Source organism: Solea solea, chromosome 4 (genome assembly GCF_958295425.1).
Source record: "Solea solea chromosome 4, fSolSol10.1, whole genome shotgun sequence".
Taxonomy (NCBI): Eukaryota; Metazoa; Chordata; class Actinopteri; order Pleuronectiformes; family Soleidae; genus Solea; species Solea solea.
Window position 1 is genome coordinate 13,106,708 of NC_081137.1, and position 23,721 is coordinate 13,130,428.

At 41.5% G+C, this 23,721-nt stretch overlaps 1 protein-coding gene across 1 annotated transcript in view; it reads right to left on the reverse strand.

Annotated features, from left to right (window-relative positions):
- The window catches only part of si:dkey-175m17.7 (uncharacterized), a 33,785-nt gene extending 10,339 nt beyond the window's left edge, over positions 1 to 23,446 (reverse strand). Inside the window, exons 1-5 of the mRNA XM_058627869.1 lie at positions 23,051 to 23,446; positions 14,185 to 14,302; positions 7,041 to 9,148; positions 6,464 to 6,766; positions 4,424 to 4,685 (exon numbers count right to left, since the gene is read on the reverse strand). Coding sequence (XP_058483852.1) covers positions 4,424 to 4,685; positions 6,464 to 6,766; positions 7,041 to 9,132 — 2,657 coding nt within the window. The 5' untranslated portion in view covers positions 9,133 to 9,148; positions 14,185 to 14,302; positions 23,051 to 23,446. The remainder of the gene's footprint in view (positions 1 to 4,423; positions 4,686 to 6,463; positions 6,767 to 7,040; positions 9,149 to 14,184; positions 14,303 to 23,050) is intronic.
- Between the last annotated feature and the right edge of the window lie 275 nt (positions 23,447 to 23,721).

Sequence of the window (23,721 nt, forward strand, 5' to 3'; positions counted from 1 at the left end):
ACTGTCACTAAAGGGCAGACATTAAAAAAAAAAAACTACCACCAAGCTTAGACAGAAGTTTGTCAAAAATCAGCATGACAGTTCAAACACAGTGACTAATGACATGGGAGTTTTTCACTGAAAAAATATTTCACCGCTACATTTTACTCTCACAGCGCTTTCTACCGTGCTCGTATAAGGAAGACCAACAGGCACTGTTACAGATCCCACAGTATGTACAGTCACTGAGATTAATACTGACGTGGCACCACGAAGCTTGGGCGGAACTGGAGCGTCCTAACCTTTAGCGACAGTCGCCACTTTTGCATCTGCAAAAATGTGATGCAAAGAAAATCAAAGTCCTTGTGATATAGCAGCATCGTATTAGTCACAGTGCACCTCGAGGAGTCATGAAGATTATAGTCAGCAACATGAAGGTAAAAACATTGTCTAAATACAAGGAAACAGTGACTACAATATGAAAATATCACTACTGAGCGAGGGTTACAGGTTAGATAACGAGAGCTTTCGAAATTTCTGGAGGAATCAGGACAGCGGGGGGTGAAACGGCACAGTTTTACGACAGTCAAACCTGAAGAGTTCTTACCCCCTTTAGAAAAAGGAAGGTGATCTGCTTTTTTTTCTATCATCATCATCGTCTTCACTCCTATGCATCAACAACCTTGAATGCAGTATTTGGTACAGGAAATTACACATGTTTAAAAAAAAAAAAAAAGGAGCAATAAAATACAAACAGGAATATTTAATTTTCATCAAATAAAGCCTGACTTATACTTCGTCGCGCAGCACGTGAAACCTGTGTGAAATGACAGAGATGGATGGAAAATGGTGTCGCTCCACACTTTTCCTTGCATATTGCGCACCTGCAGAATTTTCTTGACTGTTTGAGGATGTCTTAGTTTAAAGTTGCAGTAGTGTTGATGTTGTTATTCTGAATTATTTGAAGTAATATCATCAGGCCGGACTGAGAGAGCGTTTGTGTGTATACATTTTATTTTTTATTTTATTATTCACTTTTTGAGGGCGCATCTTTGTGTTTACAGTTGTCTCGCTTTACTACCGCAATGTTGCTGTTGCCTCCATCTGTCTTGACATGAACCAATCACTTCCTGTGTGCGGGACATGTGATCTAACACCATTAACTGAGAAACACAGAGAGTGTTGTGTTAACTCGACATTAGGTGGCTTTTTAAACAGATTTCTTAAACCTAAGCATTTTCTGGAAACGAAATAAAACTTTACTCAAAACCCTTCTCCGGAGCATAAATGAATAAAATCATCGCAAATTCATAAACAGGTTAATATACAATTTTTGTGGAGCGGAAATAATCAAAAGTATCGAGTGACGGACTATAAATCAGGCTTAAGTAATACACAGATTTTCACCATGCTTATAAAAAAAAAAAAGTATCATACACACAGTAACAATGTTCCTCTGGTCAAGTGCAAAAACACAAAGAAAGGATTTGAGCACACACTGACGCTCACAGAGACTCTGGCCCTTCGATTTCCTTCCATGTGTTTCTCCAGTACAAACATCTGAGGTCAACGCTGGAAGTCCATAGAGTGTGGAATTAAAGACATTGCTTCGACAGCCATTTTGCATATAGAGTCTGTATATAAAAAAAAAATTTCTGTAGCAACAGGCGCCCTCTTCACAGGGCAACACTATACACCCACGTCGAGCCGAGCTGGAGAGACTGGAGGCGTGAACAGCATGTTTGGTTGATGTCTCTCCAGCTGAAGTGCAGGAGAGAGGTAAAAACAGGAATATGGTTTTTGTTGACCCACGTTTGCTGCACAGAGCACAGCTGATGATCCGTTATATAACCGTGGAGCTGGAAGGTTCTGCTCAAACTTCCCGTTATATAAAATAATTGTAAAAAGAAAAAAAAAAAGAAAGAAAACAAAGCAAACACAGATATATATGAAAACCAGAGAAGCAAACCACACAAGGCTGAATTGAAGGCATTTTGGTTTCAGGAAGTTGTTGTATTTTGTAAAATGATTAATTGAGTGTCAGATTGTGGGATTGCGGTTGTCTCTTCTGAGCTCCTAATCAGATGAGCACAGACAGATGCACTCGTTTCATATACAGCAGATAATCAGAGGCAATCTCTCCATCTCTGAAAAAAATGTGTGTTTTTTTAGTTTAATGTCAGATTTGACATATTTTAAGGGTTTCTTTGCAGCATAGGCAGTTTTTTTTAACACACGCGCTGGAGTAGCAATCTGTCCATGAAAAGGAACCTATATGCAACGCATGTGCAATGGAACAACCAATAGTTAGTGTTACACTCGCTCTGAACTGTCCTGTGATTCGTCAAAAAGCCTCATGTGATGCTGCAGATTAAGTTGTGAGGCTGTAAACACTTACGATTTACATGATGCTGAACGGTTAATACTGTATGGAATTAATAATCCATCATGCCAAATTATCCTGCCTACAATTGATTCTATAAAAGTGTTTTGTGCAAAACTATGTACAGCTTGCTATCAAAAATGTGTACGGTACAGATAATACCATGTGTAGTGAACAGATTAGAAAACCTTTCACTGGTTGTTGTCTTAAAATGAACTCAATGATATTATATGAAAGCTCTGATACTTGTCATACTGCGGTTTGTATCACATTGTCGCTCACCGTTGTTGGCTAACTTTGTATATTACACTGTAATTAATATGGGATGCGTTGTTGCTACATAAATCAAACGGAACATGGAAGATTAATTGTGCAAGTTGACTTGGGCTTGAATCTTAACAGTATAAGGGTTTAGGTTCACAGTGAAAGAAGGAAGCTTCTGTAATTAAATCAAAGCCTTCACAATAATAATAATAAAAAAAAGCATAGTCATGAGGGGCACAATTTAGTAAGGCAAACTAATCTTAATCTGATTTCACCTCATCAGATAAGGAATAAACATGACCAATACTAACAATGTGAGTTCTCTGATTTCTTCTCAAAGGCATTAAAGTAATGAAAAATAGATTCCGCTTTAAGGGTAATTATGGGACTGGAAGCCATGCACACATTAAATAATAGTCCCTTTGCATTCGTTAAAATAACAGAAACCAGCCAAGATTCGTCATGAAAAGGTCAAAAATAAAAGCTTACACTTTCATACAATTCCTTTCACCTGAAAGGTGAACAAAGGTATTATTTGCTGTTACTGTCATTCCCTATCAACCAAACTACCATGTGCTGCTGAAAGTTAAAAAAAAAATATCTGACTGCGCACCGTAATTGGTCTGTTTTCATGCTGAATATTTCACAAGTTTTTACATCACAGAAATTGATACAAATAATGCATCCTCTTCATGAATTAACCATAAAATAAATAGTGCACAGTTGGAGATGGTCTGGTTTCTTAAAGCACGTTAGGAAAAATTATAGTATCGTATATTAAAAGAAAGTCTGTTGGTTTTGTGGTTTCAACGCACTGTGTGCGCTGTATTATTTCAGACACGTGAACGTGCTTCGATGCCAATATACAGAATCTTTAACTGAAATAAAACCATCCTAAGGCATTCTCATGATCAGTAAAATACTGCTCCCATCCATACTAGACTATGCTGCTGTTCTATTGCACAGTTTTAAGCAGGAAAACAACCCAAATTGAAGAATTATGATTGAAGACGGTGACTGAGGTCCGTGTAAAAAGTTCTTGTCGTTCTTGTGACAAATCATTTGGTGATAAATACATTTGGCAGGTGGGAAGGGAAGTACTATGTGCTGAAATGGCCTGTATATGAAGATGGATCATGCATACAGGCTGCACAAAAAGCCAAAGTATCCTGGTTACAGAGTCTTACACAGGCCAATTGTGAGTCTGACCCAGCTAACAATCACAAATTTTCAAATCACTATTATTATTGTGTAAATAATCAAAACAAAATTTGCTTGAAACATTGGACACACATCAACGCAAGCTACCTAAAATGGTAGCAACTGATAAAAATGTCACATTTGCTATCATGGAGGGGGTGAACCAGCTGTATGCCGTCTGGGTGCTACAGGTGATTGATGATAAATAGACAATACCAATGAACCCTCTCCATGTCTGTGTTCATGTTCTGCATGCTTTTGTTATTAATGGCAAGTATTTTTCTCAACTGTGGCTGTGAATGTAAATGACAGGAACAAAAATGAGGAGACATCAGGAAAAAAATAAGAAAAGAAGAGTGAGGTTAGAGCTATACGAAATATTGGCACATTATCTTATAAACAGTATAGGATGACGGTCTAAGAGTCTTTTGTGTCATGTGTCACAGGGTTAAAAGTGCATAAACTGCCAAACACGCCATCGTTTTCCTGTCGTAGTTCTTATTGAGTCTCTCTACTAAAGTGTGCCACTCTCTCTTTCGTGCTCATTAATGCCACCACAGACTTTGCGGTAAACCGGCACCCACTGACCTTTCTCACACCTGTGTCTCTACACCGTTAAGTTTAGGCATCAGGATACGAGGAGTCACCCCAGAGTTGAGGTCCCTCTCAAACTCCAAAAGCTGGCCCATAAAGTTTAGATTTGGAGAAACCACGGGGCGACGGCTCCGCACATATTTGTAGGCATCTGTCATTGTCATGAGGGTGTGCTTCATAAGGTAGGCGATAACGACGGTTGCAGAACGGGACACACCGGCTTGGCAGTGTACCAACACTCCCTGTCCACTCTGATATGCCTCCTCTGTGGACAAAAACAGAACAGAGGCTCACATTTAAACACCCATAAATAAAAACCCCCAAAACCCAAACACTGGTTGAAAATAAACCAGTCATTCTCTCATGCATAACACACTCTCTCATCTGGTGCCAACTGCCATGTCCTGTGCAAAAATGGGTTTTATGTTACCTGCCTTATTACCTGTTCAAAACTTACCTGGTGTTGCCTGATGTAATTTAGGAAATTTGCCAATTCCAGCATATTTACAGTGACATTAATCAACACATAACAGATAACACCCTGTTTGTGTGTGAGTCACTTAGGTAAATCTGAACAAAGGATTTCAAACACCAAAGTTACAAAGCAACTCATGTGAACTTACTGATGGATTCAGCAGTGGATCAATAACTCCTGTGTGCTGTGAGGTAAAATCACCAATTTTGTCTATGGACACTAGTACAGGGAGTGAGCGGTTAACAAAGTGACACAAACTTCTGTTTCGCGACAGAAAAAGGCCGTCTAATGTGATAAATCATATTTTTCGTATAGATATCGTATGTGGGTGTTAATATTATTAGGTGAGCCTTTTGCTAAGTGGTTAAAACCTTTTTCCTGGTGTCCATGCTAGCATCCATGTCTTAAAACTTAACTTAAAAAAACCCTGGTCTATCACTTTAATATTGAGGTAGTGGGCACAAATATAGGAACTCAACTAGAAAATCAATCTATGGGAAACACTGAAAAGTGTAAAAATCCCCTTGGTTCATTATGAAATTGTTGTGGATCATAGGACGTCTGCTATGTAGCGGGTCCTTCATTGTAGCCCTTGATGAAGTTTTGTTCACACTGTAACATGTAACTGTTGAAATTGTGAAATATACTTTCACAACATAGTTGTGATAGTTTAGTACAGGGGTGTCAAACGTATGGTCTGCGGGCAAGAACTGGCCCGCCAGTGGGTCCAATCCAGCCCCCAGAATGGATTTGTGAAAATTATATTTTTCAGTTCCAGATATCTGTGGCTAAATGTTTTATGTGTTGTTAACTTAGGCATAATATTGTTGAAATTGCACTTATTTTTCTCAGGAAACTTCAGGTTGTTCATAATATGTTTTTTTTTTTTTTTTTTTAAAAAAGATACTTCATTAAATGTAAAACAAAGGGAAAATTGTTCTCATGTTATTATGCTATTATTTTACTGGTACGGCCCACTTGAGATCAAATTGTGCTGTATGTGGCTTTGACACCCCTGGTGTAACTAGAATAGGAGTGCCGTAAGTTGATTTAGCAGTGCTAATGTCCTGAAAGAGTTTTATCAAGTTTTGTCAAGCATAACCCAGGGAAGTGACAGCTGCTGAGCAAGTCTAGAGTGCTGCTTTAGTTACCTCATCAGTGAGCATCTTGTCTGTGAGTAAAATCATGCAGTCTCCCTGTTTTGGCCACAGCCCAGTATACTCACTTACAGCTGTTGTGACTCCTGTGAGCATGACGATAAAGCTGCAGTGCAATATGGCCAATGGAACTGTTTTTGGAACAAATGTTTAACCCCTTACGTAAACGACAAGGATTGTCAGTTACAATCCCACACCAAGTGTGGTCTTAGTGGCTGTAATGTGCATTCGCAGTGCATCTTGAGTGCAGTGCCACATGTGTGATTATATCTGCCAAGATAAATGCTAAGACCAGGTCTTTGTATCCACATGTGTGAACCCACTGTAAGTCTCTGATCAACTAATCATGTACTAAAACCACCCTATCCACACACTAGCAAATACAAGCATATATGAGAATTAAAATCTCACCAATGAATTCAAAAACCTCCTCAAAGTACTGTCGAAGGTTTTGCTTGCTGTTGTCGGTGGCCGGCAGCCTTTTGTAGCGCAGTCCAGAGTTGACATGGTAGAGGGGAAGGTGTGTGGTCACGTTGACCACGTAGCCAATGTTGAGGCGCAGCAGCAGGTCCAGGTCTTGAGCATCTCTTTCATTCCCCAGAAACAGGAATGGCAGGATGGGGCTGATCACAGCGTTCTCTGCGTCAGGAGTCATCACACTCTCATCAGATAGAGATGCAGGCAAGGACGAGGAAAGTGGCAAAGAAAGGTGCACTGGAAGAAGACAGGACAAAGAGAAAGACGTTGTCTGCATTATGATGAAATGTTACACTTTAAATTGTTGCTATGCTAATTAGCAGTATTTGTTGGCTATAAGTAAAGAAGCTAAATGTTTGCAGTGGCTTCACATTAAATGGAATCCGCTCAGAATAGTAGCGAGCAGATGCATGCTAGAGACTGCATTACAGTTCAAAGATGATATCCTTTTACATTCTCAACACATCTTTGCTTTTTACTACTTGCACGTGACTTTAAAAGATATTCTTACTTCTGCTCTTCTCCTCTTCTTGCTCTCGGTTCAGGGAGTTCAGGGCAAGGTGCAGAGACTGAGCTGTGGGCAAAGAGTGTCCTCCCTCCCTGTCTCTTTGCCAAGGTTTTGGTTTGATGAGTGTGCTGGGGGCAGATGGTGGAGGTGAAAAGGACACAGGTGATGGCGGGGATGCAGAGTGGGGAGAAGGGGACCGAGGAGGATATGCTGCATCTTCATCTTGCTCTGAATCATCATCCATTCCTCCATCTTCTCCTTTATTCAAAAGTCTCTTCAGTGAGTTCTGGCCTTCATCATACCTAGGTCCTGACCTACTACCCATAAAATCAAGGGCAGCCATTCTTCCTTGCTGCAACCGCCGCCGGCCAGCATGATCTGTGAGCTGAGCCTGTGCATATTGGAGGTTTTGACAGTCCAAGAGGACAAGGCCTGTTCCGTTACTGACATTTTGGGCCTGGCTTGGATTGGGCCTTCCTACCCCAGTTCCCACCCCAGCACAGTGATTCCTTAGGGCTTTAGAATGGGTCATCTTCTTGGCTAGTTCTTCAGGCCAGATCGTACGCACACTGTAGTCATCATCGTCGGCTTGGAACATACCCATTGACTGAGCCGCTCCAAAGCCTCTTCCTGGAGGTTTTCCTCGACGAGGGTTATATGTGACAACTATGGGGTCACTGCTGCAGTAACTGCAGGTGGAACTACCAGTCTGAGAGGATTTGGGGTTGCATCCTGTGACACAGCTCTGAATTGCCCGGAGAGGAGCTGAAGAGGACAAAGGGGTACAGGGCAGACATCCCCCAACCAGTTTTTTGCGAAGGACGGCAGGACTCTCAAAGTTTCTGGCCTCACTGGAGCAGGAGGTGCAGCGGACAGGTTTGAATAGATTTGCTCGGCAGTCAGACACAGTGCTATTAGAAGAGGAGGTGTTGGAGGTCGAGGCAGTGGAGAGACACCCACCTAGATTTCTCAGGCCCATTTCCTTGCCTCCTTTCTTCAATCCTCCAACATTATGAACACCAGAAAATGAGGTGGAAGAGCTTCCTCCACCTCCCTGGCAGCTGGCAGAGTTTGCCTTACACCCTCTGCATCTTACCAACCTCCAGCAGCCACAACTGAATGGATGGGTGCAGTCAATGGTACAGGTGTGGTCAGGGCTGGGGAAGCCTCCGGCATGGGAAGAGCAGGGGGAGAGTGGAAGACCACGAAGAATGTGGGGGCGGTGATCCCTGGGGCGGGATGGCTGTGGCTGGCTGAGTTGCTGAAAGGAAATTGGGGCATGGGTAGACTGGGAGGGAGGGGATGTGGGGTAGTTTGAATTTAAGATGGCAGCATGGGGCACAGGGACAGAGTTGCGGTGGTAGGGCAGGCTGTTACTATTATGGCTTTGATGAACAGTTCCCAGTTTGGAATTCTTCTTGTGACCTAGAGAGGGAAATTCTTGGTCACTTCTGGTATGAAACTTTGTGTTTTCCTTCTCCTTTTCACTCCTGAGCTGATGCTGCTGAGCCTGAGCGGGTACGAATTGTAGGACCCCTCCGGGGAAAGTCGACAGCTGACGACTTCGCTGTGACTTGTATTCAGCGCCACCTGGTCTCTCTGTGGTTCCAGTCTTTTGCTTGCATTGTCCTTGATCCAACTGTGTGAAGGTGCATTTCCCTCTGCCACCTTTTACACTCCCGCTGCGCCCTAATGAGTTACTGGCTCCTCCCTCGCGTCCTCTTTTGTCCACACTCACCCTGATATCAATTGTATGCGTGTGGGAGGGCAGCCGTGGGTCAAGCGTTACTGTTCCATTGCTATGGCAGTGACTGGGGTTGTGTCTCGCACCCGCTGGGATGACAGGCTGGTCGCCTTTGGATTTCTGCACACGCAAAGATCTGCGCTTGCATTCCAGAGTCAGTGACTTACAGGAGGGTGAAGAGAAATGGGACTGTGAAGAGTGGAGATGAGGAGGGTGGTTGACTTGTCCATTGACAGAAGCTGATATTTGAGAGGAATGATGCTGGATGGTTTGTGGGGAACTCTCACACAGGGTTAAGTTTTTGGGGCGCTGAATGACCACTATGCGCTCGTCAAGAGGGAGGGGAGGCATCTGGGTTTATGCAAAGCTGTAAATCAAAGAGGGAGAGAGAAAAGTCAGAATAGGACTGGAATTTCACAAACATTGACAATGTAGGGCAGACTTTACATTTCATTTGTTAAAACACCATCTTGATGTAAAATTGCAGCTATGGAATATTTATAACTGAGCAAATACATAATTGTGAAAATTATTATCACTAAAAAAATATTCTGCAAGAGAAATAAGAAGTTCAAATAATTAATGAAATGTAAAGCCCCAAATCCACAACATATCTCATGATTTGCATATTTTGTAAATAGCCTGTAGGGTCATGTTCACATACTAAAACATACACATTCCAGTAAAATACCAAAGCAACAATCATACATGTTACACTGTGGCTTGAACATTAACAATACACACATACTGTATTTCCTTTTACATTTGCTGGAAATGAAGGAAAACAAATATAAAGAGGATACCATACTGAAGAACATGTTTGATTTCAATGGATATATTCTTTTGGCCAAATCCACTCAAGCATGCACCTCATAGTCTGCTTATACCAGGGCATTTACCAGACATTTAATGCTCATTTTAATATGTTTTAAGGGTTTTGACAATTACAGTACTAAGAACTGATTTAAAACTGCTTTTTGTCCTTGATTTTGTACATTTAGTCACTTGAATCAACATTATTTATTCAAATGGCTAAAACTATTTATATGCATTAGATGTTTGAGTTTTTCTACCTGGTGAACTAGATTGTTATTATTTTGTTATGTGCATTTTGTTATGTTTTTTAACTACTTTGGACGGACTATATATATATACTGTGTGCCTGTGTGCAAGTACGTGTTTTGACTGACTGACACTTGGAAAGATAAACATTATTCAGCTGCATGCCAAGGACCCACAGTGCAGTTGGGCAATACTTGACGCTGCTCCATTCAAAGTGAATGAGAAGCATTTCAGTTGACGCCTCCCCTGTGTACATAATGGCAAGTCCCTCCCTGTTAAATCTGCCTCTGGTATAAATTATATTAAATTAAACCTTTAGGGCAATTTAAAATGAGCATCTGTTTGCACCATGGCATAAACAGGAAGTCACCACGAACAACAATGATACAACTCGACTTCAAAAACGCTTTCTCACCATGACACAGCAGAAAGAGATTACCTGAGTGTGGCTTCTAAGTACATACGTGTAGACAATAATATTGTGCTATTAAAGTGCTTTACTCAGTATTTAACATGAAGTTGGTGCAATTACTACAGGCCTTCAGACGATTTTTACATCCATTTGGTTTGTTCATTAAGGTTGCTCTCAATTCAGATGAAATATTATTGTCGTTAAAGTGACAATCCGCCCTCTTCACACACTGTTAAACAAAAATCAATCTGAGATGTTCAATGCACCCAGGTGTTGTTTGGCTGATGGAGTACTTTAATTTACTTTTTTGCCACACTGGCTGCAGGGATGGACGCACAGGTCGGTAGGAAGGATGTCGGTAAAACACTCAAGTATTAGTAAGTCAACTGTACAAACACCACAATCCTGTATAGATGAAATATTAATTTGATTTGATAGACTTTTATTCTGGTGCAAATATTAGCATTGGTCATCTTGTGATTTTGATATAAACCGCTGAGTCGAGAAAGAGGCACTCGTGTTTGCCATTTAGATGAAGCGACCCTTTAAACTCTTACTACAGCTTCATACTTTATAATATTCGGACGGACAAAGCACAATCCAAAGCAGCCAAACAACAAACTGGTGCATCACATAATTGTTTTTTTGTTTGTTTTTGTTTTCTTGCAGTGTGAGAATGTTGAATTGTATGTGTAGAGCGTTTCGGCCACACACATCATAAATCTCTCAGGAGGCTACAGGACCAAAAGGTAAAAGGGGGACATGTTAACAGAGACACAGAATATGCAGGGGGGACTGATTATAATGCGACACTTTAAACCACACACTACAGGGGAGGAAGGAACACGTCAACAAAATCTGGAGATGCTTTTATGTCCCAGCATCACAGTTACTGACCCATGGCGAAAACAAAGCACAGTCCTGCGTCTCCATGCTTATATCCGCACACAGAGTCGGCTGATGATGACGGTGTCCTCATCTTTTTTTCTTTTTTTTTTTTTCCTTTCTCAGCCTTGCCTGTGGTGAAGGGGGTGGGGATTACATTGACCCAGTTTTGTCATGGTGGACGTCACAATCTCTCTGATCACTTTTCTCTCACACACTGTAAACTGCAGGGCTAGTGGCCTTTCCACTCACTCATTGCTCCAGGTTCAGCAGGAACACAGGAGATGCACAGTAAAAAAACAGTTTCAATGATTATTATTAAGAAATAAAATGAAACATTAACCAACGGATGGGCTTCATATAGTTTAACAAACGTTACTTTGTACTTTTACTCACCTACTGTAATTTAGCTATAATTATTTTTGAGTATTTTTCACCTAAAATGTCTGTTTTTCTTGTTTATGCAAGCTTGTGCTGAACATCTATTAACTTACAGTCACTGTTACTTTTCAGATTTGGTTTTAACCCTTAGAAAACAGAGCATTTAGGCTTTTTATGTTTAAACATACAGTATATACAGATGATATAAGAATGTGCAATATAGACTGTCTTATATCCTTTTTTTCAGCACAACCTAGCAATCTGATGAACAAAAACGAGCAAAAAGTACTCCAAATATTGATTGAATTTGTGAAATCTGGAAATATGTCACAACTCAAAGTTCACTTGGCTTGTTTTTATGAACAAAAAGGAAAGAATGGTCTATTTTGTGACTTCTACTTTATATCACTACTAAAACTGCGATATAAAATTAAGGAAAATGAATCAGATCCGTGCTACATGACCACTAAGGCTTAATATAAGAAATATTCCTTTACATACAAAAAAATATCATTACGTTAAAGGTATGTTTCCATTTTTTGTATGAGGTAGTGATGCATACAGCTATGTGTGCTCCCTGTGCATAGAACCAACTGGAGACACCAATGTACGCTCTCACTAAAAAACATTGCTGCCAGCAAGGACACAAGGAAAAACTGATTTCAGCTTCTTTAAAAAAATCTACACCTCCTTGAGTGTATTATATTTTATTTCTCTTTGCTGCTTTATCTCAGTGTTAGAGTTAGTCTTTTCAAATAGGAAACTTAAGGTCATGTCGCTCACTCCCTCCACCAAAGTCCATTGAGAAAATCTGCAATTTTAAATGTGTTATTTTGTGACTTTGGTGTTTGAGATGCTTCATTTGGTTTTACATAAGTAGTCCAAAATGAGTCCTTGCAGGGCACAGATTATCAGTCACGCTCCAGTCACAGCCGCTCTCTCGTCAAGGTGGTCCATTTACATAAGACTCTTCCCGCTCTGATTTCTTATCGCCAAAAAAAAATGACTTAAGTTAAAATCTTTTGCCACTCCTGTGTCAGCACAGCGTCAGGTTCAATTCAGTAAAGACGTGACCACCCAATACAACTGCAGTTTGCCTTTTTAATATTAACTATGATCTGAACCCTGATTAGATGATGATGTTATGTGCAATTTCATTTCATTCACTTTATTTCGGTAATTGATGTAATCGATCAGTCTTTCCATGCCATTAATGGACACTAAAATGGAAACCTGATAAAAGGCTGCAAAGTACCTGCTGTTGTGTGTGTGTGTGTGTGTGTGTACAATACACAGTGACTGTTGTTGTGTGTCGTCAGTAATCGTCCATCTAAAAGAGCCATTTCAGTCTGCCTCATTGGAAGTTACAGCAGACAAAGCATGCAGGCCTGTTAGTGATCAAAACTTGATCTTTTCCAGTTTGTGATTTGACAGTTTTCAACAACACGGCTCTGCTTGTTAACAGCTTCTGTTGCCAGATCCTAGTTGCATCAGAGGTGGCATCCAATGTGACAACTCTGACAAAACACCAGAGAGCAGTGTTACGGCACACTGGCGAATCATAGACACGGAAGGCACTACTAATTATACATTTGAAGGCATTTGAATCTACTCAAATCTCATTGAAGTGTTCAGTCAAGTTCCGACTTAATGTTTTTTGGTTTTAAACAACCCGTTAAGAATGAGGTGTCTCATATTGTACTTCTTTAAAATACCCACTCACTGTGCAAATGTAATGGAGCTGTCACATCAGAGAGCAGCAGGTGGGAGGTGGAGAACTCTGCGGGAATGTGGACTGTTATGTAAAGCACTTTGAGAGGTTTGTGTTCCAATAAAACTCTCAAAAAAAATACTATGGAACATTGTAAAGCGACAAGTGTCACTTGTTGAAGTAAGGAAACAATTTAAAGCTGCACTAGGCAAGAACACTGGAGCAAAAATAGTTGATTGTTTATTTTTATCTGCAGCTTATCAGTAATACTTCTGTTTTATCATCAGATGAACATGGACAGACACACTTGATGACCTGAGGTGATCTCTGAAACTCTCAGGTGTTTTAGACTCTTTGCAGTGTAGGAGTTTTGTATTGGTGCATCCAGCACTGGAACAGACCTTTATGCAAAATAGGTTTAGAGTAGCAGCCAGTCGGATGTCTCTCTTTGAACGGCCCCGTGATTGGTCAAAGCCTTATGTAATGGTATAGATTCAGTTGTGCAGCTACAATAGGAGCCTAGCGGAGGTGCAAAAGTGGCGTTCCCTCCTAGATTAAACTCACGCTGTCCTTCACATGAGGTCACGGGGGGCCGATACCAGCTGACATAGGGCGAGAGGAGGCAGGGTTCATCCTAGAAAGGTCACCATTTTCGCAGGGCAAACACACACACACACACAAATACACACACACACACACAGGGCAGATTGCATAATATGACTAAAGGGACGTGACTTCAGAGTTAATTATGAGCACCTTTCAGAGGAACTGAAGCATAAAAGCTACCTTCATAAAACTTTGACATTCAACATATGAGTCTGAATACAGAAGAGTCACAGGTTTGATCAAGGAGAGGGATATATGGACCTGATTATGGATGTATTCATATTTAAAGGGAAAAAGTTATGCTAAGCTTTGTGATCACACAAGCTGCTCCCGAATTCACACTTACCAGAGTGTAACGATGACAAGAAATAAATAATTTCTTTTAAATAATGGAGCCACTCAGTTCCAGTCGGTAAGAGCCGCATGAGCCTGCGGGAGAGATGATGACGCCCTCACTCCGCTCACTGCAAACCCACCAGAAGAATAAAGATAACAGCGTTATAATCACAGGCAGGAGAACAGAGTGGGTCACATGCTAATTTCCCTCCACACGACTTAAGACTTTATCAAACACATGGGGAAAACCTGCAACAGTATCATCATTGCTATCATCACTTTCAGTAACTTTTAGTTAGTAACTTTCGTCTGCTTGGGCCTGTGTTGCATCAAGTATACATGTTAATTAACCTTGTCTTGAGAACAGGAAATACAATACAATGTGCCCTCAAATGCAGGACAGTGTAAAGCCAATTCACACCAGTCAAAAAACCAACTGGACCAATGGGAATGGCTTACTCTGAATTCATTTCCTGGTCAAATGACTCTTATTGGCTTCAGTTTCGATTGACATTACAACTCAAGACCTGGGTGACCATGCTAATTTCTTGTGGCGTCGTTTCAGGTGCAACAAGACATGAATCCATACTGTTTTAAACTACCATATCCTTCTAATACTTGGGGTAGAGCTCGATATTATTCTTACTTAATTTGAATTCACTATATTGGCGCCTTCAAAACCATTAGGAGCCACTGATTTTAAACAAGAGAGTGTTGTTGTTACTGTACATTCATTACATTACATTTCATGCTCGGGTGACACAGTGGTAAAAACAAAAAAACACCACAGGGCAACAGATCAACCACTGGCAATGCATTATATATTATATGTTGTATAGCAAATTGGACCTCTGACCATAGGGGTGAGTGTGAGTGAGTGTGAGAGTGAATGGTTGTTTGCCTCTATGTGGCCCTGTGATGGACTGGTGACCTGTCCAGGGTGTACCACAACTCTGGATTGGCACCAGCGCTCCCCCACGACCCTCATGTGGAGGATAAAGCGGTAAAAGATGAGCGAGTGAGGGAGTGCGAGTAAACTTTTAGTGTGAAAGAGGGTAAAAATGACAGCGCCTTACAGAATTCAGTCAGTGTGTAAATACAGGAGGCATAGCGCACAGTTCCTCTGTAGCTGAAGAGGTGGTGCAGGGACATTTTTCTGGAGGAGGCCTCTGTATTTCAGAGCATGTGGTTGTCGGCGCAGGATTGATGGTGACTTCTCGTCTCCCTCCCTCTCTGCGACGCTCAGACTCAGCTTTATGTGGCTCTTTCATCAAAAGACACCTGACAGCCTAAAACACCCACACAGCAGAATGGACCACACCAGTGCAAAAACCAGGCAATAATGTGATGCGCTGCTCAATTACTGGCTCATAAAAATTGCTCTGCTGCATTCGGGATCACCACTCTCTGTGAGGATTCTGTTTCTTTTATAGTTTTGATCTCTTTTTTGTTGTTTCTTTCTCCCTCTTTCCTCTAGCAGACTTTGTGTGTGTGTGTGTGTGGCAGGGGGTGTGGCTGGCTGTGGCCAATGCTCACCTGATTCTTATTCCTCACCAAACTCCATATAAAAGCCTGGTCATCACTCCACAAACTCTGCCGCAAACTTCTGTGCTGTAGGTCAGTAATAATTGAGATATTTGCTAGTTGTCTTTGAAGGTTTTTGTAATTATTGGTTTCATGCCAGGCTGCCTTGTCACGTCATTGGCTCTTTGTGTTCTCCCGTCCAGGTTTCAGTGAGCCTGCCAGCTTTAAAGGTTTGGACAATTCATAGTTTTCACGTGACATGAAGTCTGATGAGTCCACATCTCCAAATTTCTGCTCAGCAGTTTGCATACATTATCAGGCATTGGCCACCTCTCTCTGTATTTAGTCTTTTACCCAGAAAGCTGAACTGACAGATTGGCAGTAAGAGCGATGGGCACTGGTTACAAAGGAGAAAGCCAGAAGGTTGCACACAGTCATTTTTCTAGGAGCAGTGAGGATCCAACAGTTGGTGCCATACATCATAGAAACAGGCTCCTGCAGAAATGGATTCCAGTGTTCCAGTGTAATCAAGTGTGTTGACTTAACACTGTGAGTAAACTGACAAGGGTTACTGACAGACTCAGCTAAGATAGGAACATGACAAGCTCTGGACAGGGTTCACTGTGTCTCGGGTCAGGTCGTGTCACTGGTCTCTAATCTTCTGTTTGGACAACATTGGCTTTGCTGCTTCCACTTGAGACATGGACCCTCGCTCTAAGTGACAAAAAGGCAAAACCGCTTTTCGCAGCTTAACAAAAGGCTCACGTGGCGAAAGTCTGCTAAATCTTTAAAAATAGGTTTTCTTCTTTTATCAGAAGGACAATTTTAGCTTACACAGACGCCTCATTTGGAAACTCTGTGTCACTGAGGTGCAGTCGAAAAAAAAGAGGATTTCAAACACGGAAGTGACAAGATAACACATTAAAGTTAATGATAGAGGCAGCAGTGGATCGACAACTCCTGCGCGTGGCATGTAAAAAAAAATCACTGAGCAGTTTAAAATGTCTCCGGTTTTCCTTTAAGATTTCATGATGTGACTGAAGTAAAAATGCCTCCAGCTGAGAACACAAATGTGAAATTCCTTTGTCCCACGCAGACGCTGATATCGAAGATCAAGCTAATTCTCATGTTGGCAGAGAGGCAGAAATTGATCGGGATTGTGAGGCCTTAGTTGGCACCAAACCTAAACAAACCAAGCAGATGCTCCGATGTTTTTGCTTGAGCCTGACAAGATACTTGGCTGATCACCAAAGCCCTGCAGTTGCAGGCCTGTGACACTGGTACCACAGCTGGATATACAGTAGTATGAGTCAGTCTTCCCTTCAACGTCTAGGCTGGGTGGAAAGGCTGATTGTAAGTGCAATGGAATCGCTTGTAGATATTATATAAAGCTACAGAGAGTGAATCACCTCCTGCTGCCCCCACAAAATAACATGAATGATCATGGCGTTTAAAGCGAGCCGTGCAGGTGGTCAATAACATTTCAATGAGACATTTAACCCCAGATACCCAGCACCAAGCAGTTACTAACAGGGAGGGCTATAATGAGCAAGGCCCTCACATTCATGTATGCAAGTGGGTGGAAGTCTTTCTCAATGAAGTCAAATGAGCTGTGTACAGTGTACTGTACTTAATAACGCAGGGGCTGTCAAATTAATTTGGATGCAGTGATTGGGAAAACAATATAAACCCTCAAGTCATTTCAAACAGTACAAGTGCCAACACATAACTTGCTCTCTCATCATCCTCCTTTTCCTCACATGTACTTCAGACCGTGGTATAGCAAAACTAGGTTAAGATGGAGTGAGAGATAAGGTGACTAATTATTATTATTTCATTTATTTAATGTATTTGTTGTTATTTGTTTTGTAGTGGTTGGCACTCTTGCAGACCCGGACTCATGACCCAGTTGGAGGGCAAGGGCCTTTCTGCATGGAGTTAGCATGGAGTTAGCATGTTCTCTCTGTGTGTGCGTGGGTTTTCTACAGGTTCTGCAGTTTCCTCCCACAGTCCAAAACCACGCAGATATGGGGATTAGGCAAATTGGACTCTCTAAATTGACCTTAGGTGTGAGTGAGTGAGTGTAAGAGTGGATGGCTGGTTTGTCTTTATGTGGCCCTCAATTTGGTCATATATCGTCTTCCTTCTTCAATATAATACGATCATCGATATGCCAAGGCAAATATCAATATTTTAACATTTGAATTTTGTACAAAACTACTTATTTCATATGTATATCACTATTGGTGTCCAATACATCCAAATACAACAGTTTATGCCTTTTTCTTTTTTTTGAAAATTCAATCAGACCTCTATATATTTCCCATTCAAAAAGAGCCAGAAAGTGGCGAGTTGGTTGAGATATGTATGTAGTAATTAATGTAGTTGTTATTTGAGCTGTGTTTGTCACATATGTATATTTATATATATATATATATATATATATATATATATATATATATATATATATATATATATATAGGACGTTTTGTTGTCTTCATTTTGACAGATATCATGATGTATTGCTATATGGTTGTCTTGCAATATATTGGAAGAATCATTGTATGGTGGTATTATTGGTTTTGTGGACCATGTATCTGTCTTTGCTCATCTGATGAGAGAAGCTCAACAAAAAGAGTGCTGAACCCAAAACATTCCCCGTCAATTAAACTCATTTTTCCAGTGACCCTGCCTGCCGCAGCTTTAAATTCCCATTTTAAGTTCATTTTCTTTCCCTCCCTGTGATACTGTATTTGTTTCCCTTTACTGACCAGTCGATATACTCATCCGTATTCACTGATATGACTGTCTGAGTGGTGTCACATGACATTTTATAGTGCATGTAATTACTCTGCATCTCCTCTACTCTGTTGCCATCAAGACTAGAAAAGTTGAGCCAGTTAAATTACAAACGTTCTGTCAAATCGTGGCATTAATCAATGATTTGTGGAAATAGACACGGGCCTGGATAGGATAGGATGGCGTCTGCATCCAGATCCAGACTGCGCTTCGGTCATCTACATCTACTCCGCATACAGGTCCAGCAAACAACTTCCTATGTTGCAACAAAACCTACACAAATGACTCTAAAAGAAAGTTGGATAATCCAACTATCCATCCATCCTCTACCGCTTTATCCTCCACACGAGGGTCGCGAGGTGGACAAAATATATCAATATTAGCTAAGCGTCTCAGAGATGGAGAGGCTGCCTCGGATCATCTGTCACAAATAAAACAAGTGAATCCATCCACGCTTGTCTGATGAGAGGAGGTCAGGACAAAGAGCTGCAAACTTTTATTTTAACAACCTACATATGAAACCATAAAAACCCTCAAACAACGATCAAAATCACTGACCCCGCACTTTTGCAGCTTAAATCACCACCTGAAAAATAATGAGAGATGTGGTCTTGAGTCATGACTCACACTCTATAATCAGGTTAAAGCAACAGATTTAATGATGTAAGCTTGTGACTCAGATGGCCAAACAAACGCGTGCTTTGTCAACAACGCCACGATTAATGGTTCAACGGTGACACGCGGGGATGAGCCTTGTGTTTTAGAACACTGTGGCTTTTGCTTTGACTGAGCCAGACTGGTTGGGATGCCGCACCATCGTAACACTGCATCAAGAATGTCAACAAAATATTCACGTTCATTGCTAATCTGTGTTTCGCTGTTTCGCCCTGTGCCAAATATGTGGTTTTTCAGTTTTATCGGCTTAGTTTCAGCGACTCATCAGAGCCCGAACGCCGCTACAGGCTGAGCTGAGGGGGAGTCAAAAATAATCACATCATCTCATCTCCACAGTCATGCAGACAGAACGTGATGGCGGCAGCAGCACAAACTGGCCAATCAGTGAGCTGCGTGACGGAAAACAGTCAGCAACTCCATCTCCAGTCGATCTGATTTCACACTGGCTGAAACACCGGGGCTTCTCAACTCACTTTACAACAGTAAGTCGTTTATTAGGGCTGCGACTAACGATTATTTTCATAATCGATTTATCTGTCGATTACTTTCTCGATGAATCGAGTACCTGTTTAGTCCGTAAATTTAAGAAGCTGAAAAATCGGAAAACTTGTTTTAATTATTGAATAAACACTCCAAACCCTAGTCAAAATATGTCGATTTCATATACATTCAATTCGAGAAGCAAACTAATGCTAATCAGTGTAGCACCACCTCTGTCAGCACACTGGGCTTCTACATTGTAATGTTCATTAAATGAGACAGGAGTTAAGCCGCGGTGCTCTTTCATAAGAAATGGAAAAAATTGACTGCAGCCTTTAAATAGAACACTTAGAGTAGAAATGGAGGAAAGCACCTTGGAAAAAGCTTTTGTGGTGGGTTGAGATGAGCTTGCTGCCACTTTAAGATAAGCCAGGCATGAATACTTCTTTCCATTTTTGTGAATTTCTGTGACAGTGTTACTCCTGCAAACGCTCACATAGTGGACACAACGTTCAGAACAATTTTGGGACGGCAAGAAAATGAACAAATTTGCACAGTGTCAGCCTTTGTGCGAGCGTCGCAGTAGTTTGAGTCTCTTATGATTTGAACCAGAAAAGGGGGAAGGTGACAGTGCTTAAGGGGATGGTTCAGGTTTATTTGAAGTGTGGTTGTAAGAGGCCACTTAACAAAACACTCGCAAAAGACAATCTACGCCGGCGAAAGTCTTTATCTCACTGTTAGACGGCCTGGAAACTGACGTTTTGTAAGACCACCTCAGTCCCTACACCAATGTCCATATAGAAAATCAGCAATTTGACATCATGGTACAGGAGTTGTTGATCAACTGCTGCCTTCACCAGTAAGTTCCAATGTGATATTTTGTGACGTGTGGTTGAAATCCTTTGTTCAGATTTACCCAAATACCACAACCAGAATCAAAAGAGGCAGCAGTATAGGCGAGCAACTCCTGTGTCCCCATGAGCTAAAAACACTGATTTTCTCTATGGACTTTGGTGAAGGACATTAAGCATGTATACAAACATCTATTTCCAGTGTGAAAAGGCAAGCAAACATGTTTTTTAAGATATTGTAAAATGAAGTGGGAGTAGATTTGCTTGTTGTGCTGCCAAACCGTCAGTCCGTCTCTCTTCTCTCTGAACTTATATCCTCCATATCCTCAGAGAACAAGTTAAAGAAAGTTTTCTTGAAAACAAGAATTCAGGACATTGTCCCACTGTCACAACAACAGCTCCCTCAGCGCCACTGCCAGCCCGCAGCGTCAACATACGGAGGCTTAATGAAATTATTTGTATTGATAGTGGCAGATGTGTCGACCACTATCAATGAAAACTGTCAAAGCTCTGCTATGAAAGGAAGTCAAACCAAATAAAGGTATTTAAATGTCTAATGCCTCTGCACAGCCATTGTTTTCGTTTAAAATCGTCCCACTGGTAGAATTAGGAGATTAAAATGAATATGCTCTTCAAAAATATTTGAATCATAATTTATATATAATTAATGTAACTCCTAAACAAAAGATCCCTTATATGTCACTCATTAGCTTCACGGTGTAGCAGAGCTTCAGCTCATGAGCGTTTCCTGTATTGAATAATCTTAACTGTGTGGTTTACACAGAGTCATACACATGCAACACTTGCAGTAAGTTCTTGAGCAACGGACTAATCGATCAATCAGCTCATCTTTACGACTCTATTTTACAAACAAAGCACTGACGCGGGCAGATTTGGGCTGTGGGACACATTGTGTAGGTCTCTGTGGGGGCAGGGCGTCAGAATGGGCCACGAGTCAAAACAAACAGTTGAATCTGCAGACCAGTTTCTATGTCTGTCAACTGTGGGAGTGAACGGGAGCACAGTAACAAATGAGAATCATCTACATGACATAAAGTTCGATGGTACATACAAGTATCTAAGCCACCTTTCTATCTAGTATTTGTATACAAGTTCTTTCTTTTCTCCTATCACAAAAAGAAAGCTGCTCATCATCAAGCTATCCTGTGGTCAGTTTACAAAATGCACCTCTATAATGACAATAATCTCAGGATTAATATTTAACTCTAACTGGAGAGTCCCTTTGTTTCTAATGTAAAAAAAATGAAATAATTAAAAACATAATTTATATATTGCAGGCTTATAGAAGGTAAGACCTGATCATTGCTGACAGAATCAAAGCCATGAGACTAATAACGTGACAGTGGCTGCCTGTGTTCTGATTACAAATTACAGTAGGAAGAAAACCAAAATATGAACTAAAAGCAATTTCCAACTGTGAGCTGCATGGCACGGTGTTTCGTTCCATGCGGGCGATCATCACTGTGATGGACCACGTCCGATTACAGCATCATGTCTACGTGAATAATTCATAAAGTGTGTGTGGTGTGTGTGTGACCCTTTCATATGAGGGCATATAGACTTCAAAACAAAACAAAAGTTTCTCTGCAAATGCACTGCAGTGATTTTTCTTTTTATGACTCTTATGATGTCATTGGCTCCACATGAACAACCTGCACGCCTCACACCCCTGCTGCCTCCTGAGGAAACAAACGAGAAGGCTTCAACTGTAAATACAGATGGAGCCTCATCACTTACAGGTGTGTGTGTGTGTGTGTGTGTGTCTCCTTCTGTGGTAACACTGCACGTCCTTATACTCAGAATACCCTGTGTTTCCGCCGGGTACTTTAGTGCACGGCTGACAGTTGTGACACAGACCGCAGACACTTTCACTATGAAATGCATGTCAATAAATCACTGACAGTGGCTATTTAAAGTAATGTGCAGCACATCACTCCTGCTCTGCCTCTCATCAGCACCACCAGATGCAGACACATACATGCTGAGAGGCTATTTAACATTCTTCCTCTGCATTGTTTATGGCTCTACTCTGCAGCTCAGAAATTGAAAATCATGAAGTTCCTCTTTATGGAATCACTAGATGGCGCACAGCTTGATTTCTCCATGTTTTATAATGTCATATTTGCAGCTTTTGAACCTTTTACCACAAATAAAGCTGATGTGGGCCACCAGGCCTGTTTTACTCTCACATAGCCACTCATTTAAGTGGGCATAATGAGGATGCATCATGTGGTCCATTCCTCACTTGTAACCTTCACCTGCCTGCAGTTGTTTATCTCAACAAATAGCAAATGTCATGGCAAACAATCATGACAGCATGGCTTCTTGACACACGCGAGCAGCGGCGAATAACACAGCGATGCAGCGCATTCATTTGACAAAAAAAAAACACGCGAGAGGAGACATCAGCACATCCGTGGAGCTGCAGCTGAGCACAGCCTGTGAAGACTGCAGGCCGACACACAACCACCAGCACCACCGACACGATAAAGTAACGTTAGTAAAACAGAAATGACGATGACTTACATGAAGAAGTCCCGCGCTGTGTTCATCGTTTGTGCGCCGCGGAGGGACACATCCTCACGTCTGTCTCCGTCTCTGTCTCTCTCTCTCTCTCTCTCTCTCTCTGTGTGTGTGTGTGTGTGTGTGTCTCGAGTACAGAACGATCCAGATGTGAGGCAACCTTCTCCTCCTCCTCCTTTGTTCATGTATTTAAAACAGGAAAATACTTCAGTCAATAAATCAACAAACAAACTTGGTTTGACTAGGAGATGCACAAGCTCTGCCGGACTTGGAAAAAAATAATGAATGAGCAGACACATAAATAAATAAATAAATAAATAAACAAACAAACAAAGAGCGATGATGATGATGATGATGATGAGAAGTGCTTGGCTGACTCAGCTGGCGTCACGTCTGAGCGTGTGTCACTCTGAGCTGAGCTGCGTGTGTGTGTGTGTGTGTGAGGAGGAGACACTGACGGGGGGAGGTGGGCTCTATTGTCTCCACTGTGGATGACATCATCCCAGACCAATGGCGACACACACACACAGAGGCACGCGCGCGCACGCACGCGCACGGGGGGGATGATGAAGGGCTCAGGGGCGAGCAAGCAGCACGTGCGGGCCAGTGGGGGAAGGAGGAGGGGGCTCACATGTGTGAGCGAACACTAAAAGTATGCACTTTGTTAAAGAGGG